Source organism: Stigmatopora argus, chromosome 18 (assembly GCF_051989625.1).
Source record: "Stigmatopora argus isolate UIUO_Sarg chromosome 18, RoL_Sarg_1.0, whole genome shotgun sequence".
Classification (NCBI taxonomy): domain Eukaryota; kingdom Metazoa; phylum Chordata; class Actinopteri; order Syngnathiformes; family Syngnathidae; genus Stigmatopora; species Stigmatopora argus.
Window position 1 is genome coordinate 12,118,442 of NC_135404.1, and position 15,639 is coordinate 12,134,080.

The 15,639-nt window shown below is 45.2% G+C and overlaps 3 protein-coding genes across 4 annotated transcripts; all 3 read right to left on the reverse strand.

Moving 5' to 3' along the window:
• Window positions 1-20: 20 nt before the first annotated feature.
• On the reverse strand, window positions 21-4,289 carry josd1 (Josephin domain containing 1). Of its 2 annotated transcripts, XM_077625361.1 has the most exons (6): window positions 3,955-4,289; window positions 3,007-3,581; window positions 2,806-2,934; window positions 2,521-2,715; window positions 1,886-2,014; window positions 21-1,732 (listed from the first exon to the last, which is right to left on the reverse strand). In XM_077625361.1, exons 2-5 carry the CDS (start codon window positions 3,315-3,317, stop codon window positions 1,915-1,917), a joined length of 735 nt encoding a protein of 244 aa, XP_077481487.1. In that variant the 5' UTR covers window positions 3,318-3,581; window positions 3,955-4,289; the 3' UTR covers window positions 21-1,732; window positions 1,886-1,914. The 2 variants fall into 2 exon arrangements, with proteins under 2 accessions (XP_077481487.1, XP_077481486.1); XM_077625360.1 differs by having other exon boundaries at window positions 21-2,014.
• Window positions 4,290-4,438: 149 nt separating this feature from the next.
• On the reverse strand, window positions 4,439-7,336 carry LOC144092512 (uncharacterized). Its single transcript, XM_077625355.1, has 8 exons — window positions 6,688-7,336; window positions 6,547-6,596; window positions 6,329-6,406; window positions 6,179-6,229; window positions 6,046-6,096; window positions 5,920-5,970; window positions 5,276-5,317; window positions 4,439-5,189 (listed from the first exon to the last, which is right to left on the reverse strand). Exons 1-8 carry the CDS (start codon window positions 6,987-6,989, stop codon window positions 4,498-4,500), a joined length of 1,317 nt encoding a protein of 438 aa, XP_077481481.1. The 5' UTR covers window positions 6,990-7,336; the 3' UTR covers window positions 4,439-4,497.
• A 471-nt stretch (window positions 7,337-7,807) lies between these two features.
• xrcc6 (X-ray repair complementing defective repair in Chinese hamster cells 6) lies at window positions 7,808-13,158 on the reverse strand. The gene is made up of 13 exons (XM_077626584.1): window positions 13,047-13,158; window positions 12,672-12,753; window positions 12,494-12,603; window positions 12,265-12,406; window positions 11,919-12,170; window positions 10,747-10,933; window positions 10,300-10,486; window positions 10,045-10,213; window positions 9,494-9,655; window positions 9,296-9,425; window positions 8,438-8,538; window positions 8,257-8,373; window positions 7,808-8,150 (listed from the first exon to the last, which is right to left on the reverse strand). The coding sequence occupies exons 2-13, from the start codon at window positions 12,742-12,744 to the stop codon at window positions 7,948-7,950; spliced, it is 1,833 nt and encodes a 610-aa protein (XP_077482710.1). The 5' UTR covers window positions 12,745-12,753; window positions 13,047-13,158; the 3' UTR covers window positions 7,808-7,947.
• Between the last annotated feature and the right edge of the window lie 2,481 nt (window positions 13,159-15,639).

Genomic DNA, 15,639 nt, shown 5'->3' on the forward strand with positions numbered 1-15,639 from the left:
CTAAGAAAAAAACAAGTGAGAAGATTTTTGGAACCACTGCCCATTTATAATACACTTTGCACTGCATATTTGACAAAAATGTGCAATTTGAAGCATTTGGAATTTTTGCACAAAAAACAAACAAACATTTATAGCTTTTCTTTTCAAACTAGACACTTTTATGGATCGGTATGGCATCAAAAGTAGCGTTGCACCAATACTATTACCACTATATTTCAAAATAGATTTATTCTTTGAATACTAATTTGACTAATTTTGTACATTTAACGTAAAATTTGGGAGTTCGTCAGACACTGCTAGGGATAAACTGATTTTTTTCTTGGTCAGATGAACGAATTCTATTTGTAACAATTTTGCTTGCCATTGACGGCAATGGACGTCCAATCCATTTGAGCCGGGAAGGTTGGCAAAGAATAGATTAAATGTCTGTCTAATGACGAACTTAAGTTCACAACAGGAGGATGATTGAACTATCATCAAATAAGGGAAGGTGGCGGCCATCTTGGGTGGGGCGAGACTAGTTTTTTTGAAATGTCCAATGTGCTTTCCCTGTATTTTAGCGACGTACAGGACTAGTATCGGTGCAAGACGAATGAAAACCAAGATATTCTGACAATATCGTGACAGAAAAACCAAAGAAAAGTGGAGCAAATGGGACAAATCCTCGACGGGAGCAACAAAAATGTCTCAAAACGAGTGCTTTGGAATCCAAAAATGAAAAATCTGCTCCTCCACATAACATGTAAACAAGTTAATAAGGCCAACAGAATAGTCAATCTCTCTTAAGGCTCTTTTTCTTTTAAACAAGCACATGGTACTTTCACTTTACCAAAATAAACAACCACTCCAGCCACATTAGCGGACCAAAAATTAAAAAAAAAAAAAACAATATTCTCCGAGCGACCCGTTGGTGACGCATCGGCATTTGGCCCGGAATGAGGTCAAGTTTGAAAAAAAAAGAAGAAGGAAGCTGTGAGATGAATTCCAGCATTGAAATTGGTCTCATGTCTTCTTGTTGTGAAGCTCTTGACTTTTTGGCCAGAAAAAATAAAGTTTTGGGGGACAAGACATGTCCAATTCATTTCGAATGTTAACATTACGTCAACGTTAAATCCAAATGTAATATAAATGTTGACATTTTCTCCCAAAAACTGAGAGTTAAATTGTCACACAATTTTTTTGTCTTCCATTTAGCAACAGCTTTTTGTTTAAAGTTGTATGGTAAAATATCTTATATGGCAAATCCTCCACAACAAGAACTACAAGTAGCACGTTAGCCTTGAATGCTAACATTTGACGAATATACTGACTCAAAATCCTCAATTAACTTTGCTTCAACCCAACGACAAGTTGCAAATGACAACTATAACTTCCTAAAATTCCACGCGACGTTAGTACACATACAAAAAAAAAAAAAAGATTATACGCTCGACACCGGATTGTTTTGTGCAAACACGCTTTGGCCGTTTTAAACTTTGTGAAATGCGATACAGGAAAAGCCTTTGTTTGCTATTTTTCAAAGCGTTTTCCGGAGTAACAACGCCGTTCCATTTGTGGACGGCACTTTAAAGTGATGTGGCGAGCTCCAAAATCTCCAAATATATATATATATAATATATTTGCTTACCCACCAATGAGCGAAGGAGGCGAAAAAAGACACACTTTGGTGAAAGTGAACGACGAGAAAATGTAGCGACGGCAAACGATTTCCAGTCCGAATAAAAAGCGCCACCTGCTGGAAAAAATAGTCAAGTTGTATAAAAAAAAAAGCAAGAGCAGAAACCGAAGAATATCTTCTTTAAAGTCAACAATAGCGTTGCTAGCTAACGACCCCGGGAAATATTGGCCGCCCTCGCCGCTGTCCGTTGTAAACAAAAGTCCGCACCCGAAAAAGTCCAGCGGCGAGCCGATTCCTCAGCTGTCGGAACGCCACGTTTGCCGCGCCGCCGCTTCCTCCGACACCACCAACAGGAGTTCACAGTTCTTCCCTCGCAGCTGCCGGCGGAGGAACTTCCTGCTTGGCCGTCGGCGTTGACGACAAGACACAAGCAACGGTCTCAGTTAAGCCAACTCTCGCCTCGACCGCTAAAAGGGCTTCTTTGAAAAATTGGCGCCGCCTTCACGTTCATCAACGATGAGTAGCCGCAAATCAAATAAAATTAAAAAAAAAATTCTTCTACAACTGAAGTCTAAAAAAATGGTGCGTCCTTTGTGTGTTTAAAATACAGAAATAGCACTCGTTACTGACACTGCGGCTAAAAATACGATAGCCCAAAATCAAATTAAGTTAAAAAAATTCTTCTACGACTGAAGTGTACATTAAATATTTGGCAAAAAAACCCCGTTTAGCCATTTAGCTAGCAAGCTAGCAGTCTGAATAGGACAAAATGACTTACATAAATAAGTATTGTTGTACATATTCCATTTTTTGGGGGGCTCCTTTTAACGATTTTGATGTACCGCCATAATGTACCGATCCATATTATTAGTATTATTTTTTGGGATAAAATACAAAGTTACCTGAGCTGATCCGGAGTGCCGATGCTTTGAGGTCCACGCAGCTTGGAGTCCAGGTTGTAGTAGACCCCGCCCACTTCTCGGACCCCCATCCAGTGTTGGCGCTTGAGTGGCAGCTGCAGGGGCCCCCAGCGCAGATTGGACGGAACGTTGAGGATGAAGCCGGTCACTTGGGACAGCTCGATGCTATCCACGTCCCTGGAAAGGCAAAAAAAGTTGTAACCCAACAAAAAAAAAGTAAAGATATCTTTTCCCCAAGAAATGAGTTAGCGGTCAAAAGTGGCGCACCTCCTTTTATCCCACCAGACGGCCTCGAAGCCTCGCGTCTGCAAGGCGGCCATGATGACGTTGACGTCGTAGTTGCCGTTTCCCAGCACGCTCTTCTTGTGAGGCGTCACCAGGGTGCCGAGGGAAAGCCTGGAAAAAGGGGAGGAGTCACGTGGTTTAGGGGTCGCAAAAGTTTCCGGCCATGCGGATTCGATCCCAAACCTCTGGTAGATCTCCTGCAAAGCGTCCCTGCTGAAGGCCGAGCCGTCCTGGAAGACGTTATTGAGCGCGTGCAGGGCGCACAACTCCCGTCGCTGCTTCTCGTGGTAAATGGCGGGAGCGTCCCCCGGCGAGGCCGACGGGAGCGGCGGCGGCGGCGTGGTGCAAGAGTAGGGAAGATCCCGCCGCCCTCGCTGGGCTCCGGCGCCTTTTTGCTTGCTGACCTTCCAGGGCATGCAACCCAGTTCCTGAAGACCCCCCACGGCCACGCTCTTCCCTTTCCACTCGCCGCCCGGGTACGGAGCGCTGCCCATCCCGCCGCGCGACTCTTGCTCGCTACATCCGCATCCCGAGGACCGTCGCCGTGGCGACCGCCCGGCCTCTCGGACGACGGGCGGGGCTCTTGTTCTCCCGTCGGGCGTCACGGTCGGGCGAGACGCTCCGTCTCGGTTGTGGAAAGGTGGACACCAAACAAGTCTTCTACGCGTCCGTGTGGAGGAGCGTCTCCATCTTCCAAGTTATTTGGGGTGGACGGTTTCTCCCGGCTCGTCCTTTGGTTCCATGGCCCAGCTGGCAAACTGTTAGCAGAAAAAAATAAGAGGAGAAAGAGTTAGACTTGTCGACTGACCTTCATCACGGGGTTAAAAAAAAGTATTTCTAGTCTGGAGAAGCACATCAACAACACCCCCAGCTGGCGTCTCGGTTTAGCTAGCTTCGACGCGCAGCTCCAAACGGACACGAGGCTTGTTTTCACGGGGTGGAAATGGTTGATTTAGGCTGAAAAGAGACGGATTTGGAGACGGAGCAATGACAGATCGATCGGCTCGTCATGTGCCTGGCTGCGAGACAACGTGACAATGTTGTCTTGAGCAAACAAATCTCCGGGCTGGCGCCTCCTTTTTTCCTCCCTCCCCCCTTTAATAACTTATTTCTCGGGTGTCGACAACTTACCGAAACACTCGTGACGTCGGTGGGGAGCGAGGGTTCGCGTTTTGGGAGAGAGAAAGTGGACTGGGTTCCGTTGGTTGCCTTAGGAGTGGGCTTCTTGCTCCTTTGTCTTTTGTCACTTTTGACCAAGTGGCTGCCTCTCCTAATCTGTGCTGGCTGCGTCGGGCTGTGGGCGCGCATGCGCACTGGACTCGCTTCGGCTCCATGTTGCTCTTTGCGCACGCGCATGCGCCATTCAGCCAAAGGCGAACATGCAAGGAAGACTAAACTTTCGGTTTGAAAACAAACGATGTTTGTTTTCAGGCGTGTCAAAAAAAGGGGAAACGAGTCGCACCCCGTTTCTAGACACAAATGACAACTCACCTCTGTCAATTTTGAGCTCTTTTTAACTATTGAGGGCTCCTTTTTACTTCATATTAAGACTATTCGGCCCAGTAACAATGATAAAGACCATTGATTTGGGGGAAAAAATAGAAATTACGATCAATTATAGTGAAATCCAATGACTTTTTTTATATGTATAAACTTTAAATCAACTGCATCCACCTATTTTTTCAGTTTTTGGGCGAGGGCAGAGGTCATGTCGTCCAGCAGCTCCGTCCTCAGGCGTTCGTCCCTCCGGTGCAGCTCGTGGACAAAGTGGCCCTTGACCCCCTTCAGCTCCAGCACGCGGCCCACCAGCGCCCGACGGGTCGCTCCCCGCTCCTCCGGCGACCCGTCGGCCGCGGCGGCGTCCAGCAGCTCGGGGCTCTGCCCGCACACAACCGCCAGCTTTTTGGCCGCGCCGGAGTCCTGCCGTCGCCGCTCGGCCCGGGTCAGCACCGGGACCACGTGCCCCCGGACGTCGTCGCCCAGCAGCTCCAGGACGGCCCGTGCGGCGGCCTCCTGGGACGTCCCCTCGCCGGACGTCGGCATCACCAGCAGGACGGCGTGAGGACCCGGGGCCGCCAGTCGGAGGCTCCTCAGAGCTTCCCTGGCCCTCTGGGTTCTCCCCAAGGACGCGCCCAGCAGATCCGGGGTGTCCACCACGACGAGTTCTCGCCCGTCCACGACGGACCTGCTCAGGACGCTCTCGGCGAGAGGGCGGGACGGCGGCGGTTCCTCGCCGCGGCCCAGCAACAGGTCGGCCACCGACGTGCGTCCTCCCCCGGCGGGGCCCACCACGATCACCCTGAGGCCGGCGTGCAAGGGACTGGAGAGGTCCATCTTGTGGCCGTCCCAAGACCCTGGGCTGGATCCTGGGGGAGTCCACGACAAAGGTTTTCTCGCGGAAGATCACCAACCAATCGTGGTGCATTTGACAGATTAAAAATAAACAACTGACCCGTGACCATGGGCACAATCCAGTGGAATTTGGATGAACTTGCTGATGGGGGATTGATAGAAACATCATTTTGGTTAGAGCAATATTTATCAGACGGAAATCAAATTCCAAATTGATTTTCCACTCAAAATGCTCCATTACTCAGTCCATTTTTGAACGGCTAGGTCAGGGGTCGGGAACCTTTTTGACAGAGAGAGCCATAAACAACTCCTATTTTCTAATGTTATTTCTTGAGAGCCATTCTCAAAATTGAAAAGTAAAAATACATGAAAATATGTGATGTTTTTTGTCATTTCACCACTTTTAAAGTACAAAATGTCTCTGAATTCTTTTGACAACATTGTTATGCTGTTGCTAATAAACCAGTATCAACAATATCATGCATGCAGAAGAGTAATAAAAAACAAAATTATGATTAAAGTGGTGGTGGTGGTGTCAACGCCACAGTGACGCTCATATTAGTGCGTTCGGGACTCATCTCTCTCACCAGTGATTTCCATATTTTACCTCACAGGTTAGTGGAGAGCCATATGCACCTATGGAAAGAGCCACATATGGCTCCCAAGCCATAGGTTCCCTACCCCTGGGCTAGGCTAACGAAACGTAGCCACGTGACAAAATGAGTGTAGAAAAGAAATGCCTACCTTTGAGGAGTTTCCACATTTTAGCCAGCCATTTACACAAATTCCGGATGACTACAAGACAAAATGAGTCCCGTTGAGCAAAAGATGAATCCATTCCAAGAAATTATGTATTGTTTCGTGTTGTACCTCGAAGGGTTCCGACAATGCGGCTCACCCAGGCCCAAAGAGCAGACAGACCTGAACAACACAGACGGAACAGTCTTCTCAAAAATTCAACAAAAAACATCAATAAATGGGTCAAAGAGTGATGTTACCGCACCAGTTAGAGTGCAGAAGACACGAATTGGCCAACGAATTAGCGCGGGGAGAGCTGCAAGGACAAATTCATTGTACATTTTTAGCTTACAACATTTTAAATATCATTTCTACTCTAAAATATGGGTTAAAGATTGAATCTTGATGGACTGACTCTGCGAGAATCTGTAGAGAAGATAGCCCACCACGGCGAAAGCTCCCATCCGAGCATTTTTGCCGCTCAGCCACGCGCCTAAAGAAAATGACAATTAATAATCATCAAACAATCATTCAAAAACAAAAGTATTTTAGCGATGAGGACAGTGGACAAGTTAGTATTTCATTATCAGGTCTCTCAATATGAATTCCAAAGCATAAATACGAGTGTCCTACCTGCATCTTCAATGCTGCCGTTTTCGCATTTACACTCCATTTCTCGATCCCTGAAGGCAACACGAGGTCACAAAAGCAGGCTCGATGTCAGGTTAAGTGTTCATAGCAAAAGATGGCCAAGTGGCTCCATTGTGGGCTTACCAAAAAGCAGCTTGACTTCCTCTTGGAACTTTGATCACGGGGCGACTGTGATCTGTCCTTTTTTCTAACAAGTCGACGCCTCTCGACGGCAAACAACGTGGGGCTCGCCTCGACACGCCTTCTCCGAGGGACAAGTCCAACTGGAATGGCTGCTGGTGTTTATCACGTCGGAGTTCAAATATGTCGCAATTAGCGCTGCCTCGATACGACAGAGCGGTGGGGGCGGCCCTACCCAAGATGGCCGCCGCATAAAAGGAGCAGCGGCTAAAATCGACTCCCAATCCCACGGGTCCGATCGCCATTCAGCGAGTGAATTTCTCTTCTACAGCAGCTAAATTGGATGCCCGGTGCTGCCAATGACCGTTAACAATTAGAATTTGATCTTCCTTTAGACAAGACGCTCCCTCCCACCAACGGATTTATCACGATTAGATGTCCAATCCGTTTTAAGCAGGAGGACGGCAGCGAATGAACAAATGTTGGGCCCGCGTCAACTGGATTGGACGTCTAGCAGCGTCAAAGGCAGCCACCGGGTTAAATATTTGACCAAATTTGATCATCCTCCGGACAAGATGGCCCCTCGCGAGTCACGGGTAGGTGTCCGATCTATTTGAAGTGAGAGGGTTGGCAGCCAATGATGAGTTAAGCCATGTCTGACCAAGCCAAAAAAATAGTTGACATTAATGGAAGCCTGCAGGAATTTAGTATTAATCCAAAAAAATATATATACGTATATGTATATATGTACATAATACACACATACACACACACACATATATGTATATATGTACATAATACATACATATATATGTATGTATATGTATATAATACACATATATACACACACACATATATATGTATATATGTACATAATACATACATATATATGTATGTATATGTATATAATACACATATATACACACATACACACATTTATACACATACATATATATATTTATATATATACACGTGTATATAAGTATATATATATATACGTATATATATGTATATATACATATATATATGTATATATACGTATATATACACATATATATTCTTTTTTTTAAACTGTATCGCCCAGCTGTCGGTGTCCCCAAAAAATGGTAACGTTGCAAAGCCAGAAGCTCTACAAAGTTTTATTCTTACAAAAAGGCTGCTAAAGGAATCCGTTCTAATAAGGGGGCAATACAGATTTTTTTGTTAAAACCTGAAGGTAGATTTGCAGCCGAGAAGGAGTGAGAGCGTCCTTACGGAGCGTCCTTACGGTGCGGTCAATCGGTTGACCAGGGCCTCCATCAAATCCTGCTTCTTGGCGCCGGTGGTGGGAATGTTGAAGCGCTTGCAGGCCTCTTTCAGCATGGGGACGGTCATCTTGGCCAGAGTTCCGTCCCGGACGCGGGCTCGCAGCTCCTCGTCCGACGGCTGCTCCTTGGCCTTCTTCTCCCCGCCGTCTCCGGCGTCGGCTTGGAGGAGGACACGGCGGACCACAATCAGAGCCGAGCCAGAAGGCTAACCTCAGCGCCGCGGGAGGGCGTTTCGGCGACGATCGACCGAGAGAAAAATCCTCACCCGCTTTGCGTTTGGCAGCCGGTTTGACGTCCGGGTTGTAATCGGCCGGGTAGACCAGATCCTTAAAGTCCTGAACCAGAGGACCCAGACGGCGGTCAATCTGCTCCACCTTGGGCACTAAAAAAAATGAAAACAAAAATGAGACGAGGACTTGATCCGCCTTCCATCGGTGTCTTCTTACTGATGAGGTCCTCAGAATCTTCTGGAGCCATCAAATCCAGAGCCAAGGCTTCCAAGTTCCTGTAGTGTTGCTGGATGACGGGATTTTCAAACGACTCAATCCTGCGCGAACAAGAAATGCAAAAGGGACGTGTGGGGCAGCAGTCATTGACAGCAATAGACGTCCAAGCCATGTTGACCGGGACTTGACCCCCAGTACAAAATGGATCGGACGTCCGGCAATGAAACTTGAACTTTGAATGGCATTTTTTCAGTGTTTTTTTTTTTCCCGTTAGTCAGTGCGAATGGCGGAGCTCGTTCGCTAATACGAGAAGAGTATCGTTGGCAAGTGGTCGTGCGTTATCCTATTGTGAGGACATTTGTCTGCATCATTTTGGGAATATTTTTGAAGGGAAGACAAAAGCAAACAACCCTCGATAGGTTGCATCTGAAAATCACGGTGGAGGCGGGGCCAATAGAGCCAACCCGGGAGAAGAAAGGTATCAAAATTTAAAACTAATTTACAATTAAGTTTAGTGTTAGGTTAGATTCAACTTATTTTTGAGGGTGTCTGCATCGTAATCCAAATTCATTTAAAATTGTTTATGTTATGTTACGAGCGCGTTGCCGTGCAAAAAGTGTCTCTCTCTCCCCTCCGTGAAATCCATCTAATTTTAGTATCATTAAACACATTTTATTACTATTAAACCACTAGTTATTTGTTACTTTGTTAATAGATAGCGAATTAGAACAATTAAAAATGTTTTTCCAATCCAATATCCTGTTTGATGAGTGACATAACTTAAAACGATCAATATGTCTGCTTTTAAGTTGTGAATATGTTGCGCAACCAATATCTGGGAGATGTGACGTTTCCTACCTGTACGTGAAGCGCAGCTTCTGGACTACTTCCCTCATCTTGTTGACCTGCTCGACCGAAGCGCACGGAGTCTGCGGCGGATCCAGATTCCGGAAGTCATCGGCGTACGGCAGGTAGATGACGTTGAAACCTGCGGGAGGGAGGAGCCAATTGGATCGTCGTCGGTGCGCCGGCCTATCCTCGTCGGCGGCGGCCTACCCGGAGGCGTGATCTGCGTTTTACGCTCGTCCACTTCCTCTTCCTGCGGCACCAGGGCCACGAATCGAGGCGCGACGTTTCGGCGGAGGATGCAGCGACACAGCGCAAAGACGTTCTTCTCCACGCACTTGGTCAGTAGCGCTGAGAACAGGCAGGAGCTTCCTAAAAAAAAAAACCAAAGAAAAATAGTAAATAAGATTTATTCCAAGTAGCTATCAAAGGATAATAAGAGGGAAGATAGGTGGGATGTGTGTGCATACCTGTCAACCTCTGCCGATAACTGCCCTTATAAATGATTATTGATTCCCCTTACAAACCCCCAAAAAACCTTACAAACACCGTACGACTCGTACGGTGTTTGTAAGGTTTTTTGGGGGTTTGTAAGGGGAATCAATAATCATTTATAAGGGCAGTTATCGGCAGAGGTTGACAGGTATGTGTGTGCGATAGCGTGAGTTGCTAAGGGGGTGGGGCTTGTGGTTGGTTTTTAACTTGAATGCAGTACACATCAGAAGTCAAATTAGGGAGTTCTTCTCAGACGTGGTAATGACCTTTGACCTGGCCCTCCTCGGGAAAGAGGAATGCGGCGGGACGAGTGTGGTGGTGCAATTTCAGCTTTTCCATGGCTTTGAATCCCATCAGAAGCAAACCCGGATCGTCAAACTTCTTGATGGCGTCCACCTCGTCCTTCTCCATCACGATCTGCCTGTTGCCGTACACCTGCAACGCGTGGTTTCGTGTCTTCCAAGGAGCCGGCGAGCGGGAAAAGCAAACTCCGAAAGCATCCGACCGACCGACTGACCGACCTGGGCTTTCTTGACTTCGCTGGGCAGCAGCAGGCTTCCCGTTTGCGTGTGAAAAGTGCGGGTTTTGCTCCGGACCGGCTCGTTGCTTTCCCTGTACAGATTGATGGGGCCCGGTTTGCGAGCGCTCACCGCGTTGGAGTACACCCCCACGGCCAGGTTGATGCCTTCCCCGAGACACAAATTGAGCCTAAAATCGAGGTCAAACACTGCGATTAAAAGAAAATACAGTCATACCTCTACTTACGAATGCCTCTAGGTCCAACATTTTCAAGTTACAATTAAAAAAAAAAAATTCAAATGAGGATTGTGGAACAAATTAGAGAATTTACATATAAAGTACACCTCTACTTACGAAATTTTCAAGTTACGAAAAAAGTTCTGGAACCAATTAACTTGGTAAGTAGAGGTACGACTGTAAAAGGCAAAGGTCAAGAGGTCAAAAGCCACCTGGCGGAGGCTTTCTTGTGTTGCTCCCTGGCTCGCACCCTCTTCTGGAGGTCTTCCAGTTTCTCGCAAGCCTCGGTCTGCAGGCCCAGTTCGCTCTCGTCCTCCGGCGGACTGACGATGTCGCGGAAGAAGAGGGAGACGTCGAAGCCCCCCGCTTTCATCAAGTGCATGAGTTCTATGAAGACGCCTGAGAAGAGGTCAAAGGGGAAATATGATGATTTTTGTCTTCTTCCTTTTAACTTCTTTCATGGCCAATCTAGTCCAGTCCAGTCGGAATCAATTGAACAATCGGCGTCGGTGGCAAAACAATGAGGAAAAAGTCCACCTGGGTTGCCCCAAAAATGTTTTCTGGCTCTCGTTAGCGGGCTGTGTGGCGTCAGCTGATGCTAAAACTACACTAATATAATTTAAAAAAAAGAATAAACACGTCTAATCTCTTATTATAATAATAAATCGCCGCATGCCTACTTGAATCTAACACACGTGTCAAAGTGGCGGCCCGGGGGCCAAATCTGACCTGCCGCATCATTTTGTGTGGCCCGGGAAAGTCAATGATGAGTGCCGACTTTCTGTTTTAGGATCAAATTAAAATGAAGAGTATAGATGTATATTAAATTTCCCGATTTTCCCCCTTTTAAATCAATAATTGTCATTTTTTAATCCATTTTTTCTGCGTTTTTAGTTCAAAAATAATTTTGTAAAATCTAAAAATGTATTAAAAAAAGCTAAAATAAACATTGTTTTAGATCTATAAAAACTGAATATTCAGGGATTTTAATCCAATTATTTTAATCCATTTATCACAAAAAAAATCTAAAAATATTATATCTAAAATGGTCCGGCCCACGTGAAATCAAATTGATGTTAAAGCGGCCCGCAAACCAACACGAGTCTGACAGCCTTGTGCTAACATAAAAGCTATCATGACTGAGTTAAAGAGTGCTTAAGTAATAGTTAGTCATGGTCCAATTGCATTACAAGTGGGAGGGATGGCAGCAAATGAACAAACATTCATTTGGTGGGAGGGTGCATCCATTTTTTTTCAACTTCCCAAAAAATAAAAAAATATGTTTTTAAAAGAAGATATTTAGCATTTTTTGTTCAATCGATCCGAAAAAGATTATTGCACACAAAGTGCAGGCTCTTTTAACATCTGGCATTTTGCAACCCACCCGTCTCCCGGAGGTCGCTGGCTTGCGTGCGAGCCTGACGATCTTTGACGGGGTCGGCGCCGTGCGGCTGATCCCTGCAGGTGAAGATGAAGAGCCGCTTGTACCCCAGACGTCGCTTGCAATCCCGGTATAAGTTGGCGCAGCACCACAGGGCGTCGAAGAGCGACGTTTCGCCGCTGCCCATGGTCTGCGCCGCCAAGAGCGCGCCCTTGTCCCCCCGTAAGGCGTCCACCTCCTGCACTCTCTTTGCGCCTGCGGAACGACAAAGCCATCGTCAAGAGGACTCGTGGAGGAATCTAGACTTTAAAAATCCCCCTGTCACGCTTCCGGACCGATTCATTCTCACCGAGTTCGCTCAGGTTTTGGTAGACGTACACGTGCTTAAAAGAGTTGGTAGGGTCTTGGCTCTTCTCCGTGCCGTAAAAAACCAAGGCCACCAGGTCCGTCGGACTGTTGATGATCTTCCTGGTGTACACGCTACGTATCGCCTGCAAAGAATTGGACATTTTGGAGGAGAGTGGCGTCGAAATGTGAAGTATGAACTCGTTCGTAAGTAGGGGAGCGTCTGTACTTACCTGCATGGTCATGTCAAAATTGGACGACGCCCCATCTTCTCCCTTGATGAACATTTCCTTTGAGGCGTCCACCAAGAACACGAAACAGTTTCGCCCGGTCACTTTATAATCTGCCGATAAATGGTATAGTGAGAATTTTCAAACAAAATTGCGAAAGATTTGGGTCATGAAGAGTCACCTTGTGATCCTTCTCCTTCCTCCTGGGCGTCATCGTCATCCTCATTCGGGAAGTACGCGTTCCACGCTGCCATTGTTGACGTCTAAAAAATGTGAAGGAAACCCCGAAGAACGCTCGTAAAAGTACTCATTCCAGTTAAGCTTAAAGTTTGGAGTGTGGTAATCTCATTAAAAAAAACTTCCAAATTCACGAGTGATGTGGAGTCGATGTAGGAAGTCAATTTGTAATTGACTTGGTGTGCTAGTTTGTGTTTAGCTTCTGATGAAACAACTACGTATAACTTTATTCGTAGTTAGCCTGGCTGCGTGCGGGTTTAAAGGTCTGATTTGGATTGATAAGATGCATGCAAAAGTATAAGGTAGCAAGGATACTTACCGAATTACTAGTAAAAATATGGAAAATTGTTCGTTTAGCTGAGATAAATTGGGCTGACTGCACGAAAAGCTCGCGCCACGGCGTCTTTTGCAAAGTTTTATTCTTCCGGGAAATTGACGAATCAAATGTTAGTAGGCGGGGTTATACCCGGAAGCCATTTTTGCGTTGCGGAAGCCATTTTTGCGTTGCGTTCAGGTCATGCTACGTAAATGTTAACATCTTTTGATGAGGTAGAATTCTTTTACAAAACGCTTATTAATTCAGTAGTGTTTTCAGACAAATACAATTTGGTTGATTCATTTTAATGCTATAATCAATGAGCGTTTTAGTCATTCTATTTTGGTAGATATAAAAATGACAGTCGTTTTGTAGCTATAAAACAATATGACATTTGTTACAAATGTACGAGCTTCCTAATAACAGCCCAGTTTTTTTGGGTGACAGTGAAAAATGTACTTTATGAAAACTTCCCAAAATATTTCCTGAAAATTACATTTAAGATGCAATACTATCGTCAACCACAAGACAGCACTGCATTCTTACAATTATTACCTCATGGGTCAAAGGTGCCTTCATGGCAAGACCTTTTCTTGGGATATAGTATTAAAGTTCCACAAAATAGGATATCACATTTCTCTTAGACCAATACAAACCTCACAGTAGTTTTTCAATCTTTAATGGTTCTCTTTTGCAAAAACCATGTGGGTTCATATACAGTTTCTGCTTGATTTTTCTCGGAAAAATATACTACTTGTCTTTGCTACATTAGCTTTCACCTGAATATATTGCTTTTACTTTGCCATTACACTTATCGTATTCCCATAACTGTTAAAGTGTGGTTGGTTTTTGCACCCATTTTAAAAATTTACCACTGCATTTTTGTGCATAAAAAGTAGAAATCACTGAAATAACATGCCACCCGAGGCCGATTCCTAAATCAGCATATTAAGTATATCCGCACGCTACACGCGTCATATTTCATTTAACTATACAAAAGAAGAAATTTAGTTGGATCTCGACATCAACTATCATTAATTCTTGGAAATAAAATACTACAGAAAGCCCTTTGCCTGCTAATGGTGTACAAAATTTACAAAGCGTCACATTAAATTTACAGGAAGAGATTTTCACAAAACATGACACCAAAAATACCCCAAAAAGTACTTGGAGGAGTTATTGCACAAACAAAATATATTTCACGGTAGATGCTTAAGAGCAGAAATGTGGTTTGATGAACGGTGATATCGTGCAAAACAATTGATGTGAATTCCAGAAGATTCTTAATAAGCCAAATGAAAGTGACCTACTTTAGGTATTAAAGTAGTTCACCAGTGTTGCGTAATTTGGATTTAAAAATGGTGGTGTCGTAGTTGAAGGAATATTACATTTTAAATGAGTATTGAAGCCGCTTTATGATTGAAAATGAATTAAACATCAGTCAGAATTTTCCCAAATATTCCATGTGATAGCTTTCATTTGGATGCCATGATGTTTATCTTAAGATCATCCTAAGAGGAGTATATACTACTTCTTGTTGGCAAGTTGTCATGCATTTTCCTATTGTAAGGACATTTGTGTGCATCATTTTGGGAATATTTTGAAAGGAATAAAACAGCAAACAACCCTCGATAGGTTGCATCTGAAAGTCAGGCTGGAGGCGGGGCCAATAGAGCCAACCCAGGAGAAGAAAGGTATCAAACTTTAATACAAAATTAGAAATAAGTTTAGTGTATGGTTAGATTAAACTTATTTTTGTGTGTGTCTGCATCATAATCCAAGTTAATTTAAATGTTTATTTTATGTTACGAGCGCGTTGCTGTGCAAAAAGTCTCTCTCTCTCCCCTCCGCGAAATTTGTCTAATTTTAGCACTATTAAACACATTCCAGTACTATTAAACCACTAGCTATTTGTTACTTTGTTAATAGATGGCGAATTAGAACAAATAAAAACGTTTTTCTTATCCAATATCCTGTTTTTTCAAAGAGTTGGAACAAATTAATTTGTTTTGAGTTCATTCCTATGGGAAACGTTCGTTTGAGTTACGGGAAAATCGACATACGAGCTCAGTCCCGCAACGAATTCAGCTCGTATCTCGAGGTACCACTGTACGCCGGCGAGCATGTTTTCTGTGCGCATTTCCACTTGGCCCAACTGTTGCTCCTTTTCTACAGCTTGTGCCTTTCGCTATCGCAGGCTTCCCTTGACTTTTCAAGCTCCAGGCTGGGAAATGCCCACACGCATTTGGCTAGCATGCTGCCTCGGGCTTTAAAAAAAAAAAAATGACACGGAATGGTCGTCACGACTCCACGCGCACCAACGCGCAGTCCGACCTCGACGCTTCGGTGGTGAGAAACTCAAGATTCCCGGCGACTTGTTGCCGGAGGGCGGCATGACGTGCTTTGTTTTCTCTTTTCCTCTCCCTTTCCTCTTTTTTTTCCTCCTCTTTTGTAAAGGCCGGGACCCCCCCCGGCCCTCGGCAGCCGCCTTCCCTCCTCCGTCGCGGCGTGCTTTTTGGAAGGAGCTTGATGGGAGTTGACGTGATGGTCGCATTGTCCCCACCGTGGAGTTAATGTCGCCCCCGGGGGTCGCTGT

Coding starts and splice junctions, on each gene's coding strand:
- xrcc6 (XM_077626584.1), bottom strand. CDS start 12,744: ATGGCAGCGTGGAACGCGTACTTCCCGAATGAGGATGACGATGACGCC. Junction 12,407..12,493: donor ATTTTGACATGACCATGCAG/GTAAGTACAGAC, acceptor AATTCTTTGCAG/GCGATACGTAGCGTGTACAC. Junction 10,214..10,299: donor GCGAAGTCAAGAAAGCCCAG/GTCGGTCAGTCG, acceptor CACGCGTTGCAG/GTGTACGGCAACAGGCAGAT.
- josd1 (XM_077625361.1), bottom strand. CDS start 3,317: ATGGGCAGCGCTCCGTACCCGGGCGGCGAGTGGAAAGGGAAGAGCGTG. Junction 2,716..2,805: donor GTCTGGTGGGATAAAAGGAG/GTGCGCCACTTT, acceptor TTGCCTTTCCAG/GGACGTGGATAGCATCGAGC. Junction 2,015..2,520: donor GGCACTCCGGATCAGCTCAG/GTAACTTTGTAT, acceptor ACGGCCAAGCAG/GAAGTTCCTCCGCCGGCAGC.
- LOC144092512 (XM_077625355.1), bottom strand. CDS start 6,989: ATGGCGATCGGACCCGTGGGATTGGGAGTCGATTTTAGCCGCTGCTCC. Junction 6,407..6,546: donor CGGCAGCATTGAAGATGCAG/GTAGGACACTCG, acceptor CATTTTCTTTAG/GCGCGTGGCTGAGCGGCAAA. Junction 6,097..6,178: donor TGTCTTCTGCACTCTAACTG/GTGCGGTAACAT, acceptor TGTGTTGTTCAG/GTCTGTCTGCTCTTTGGGCC.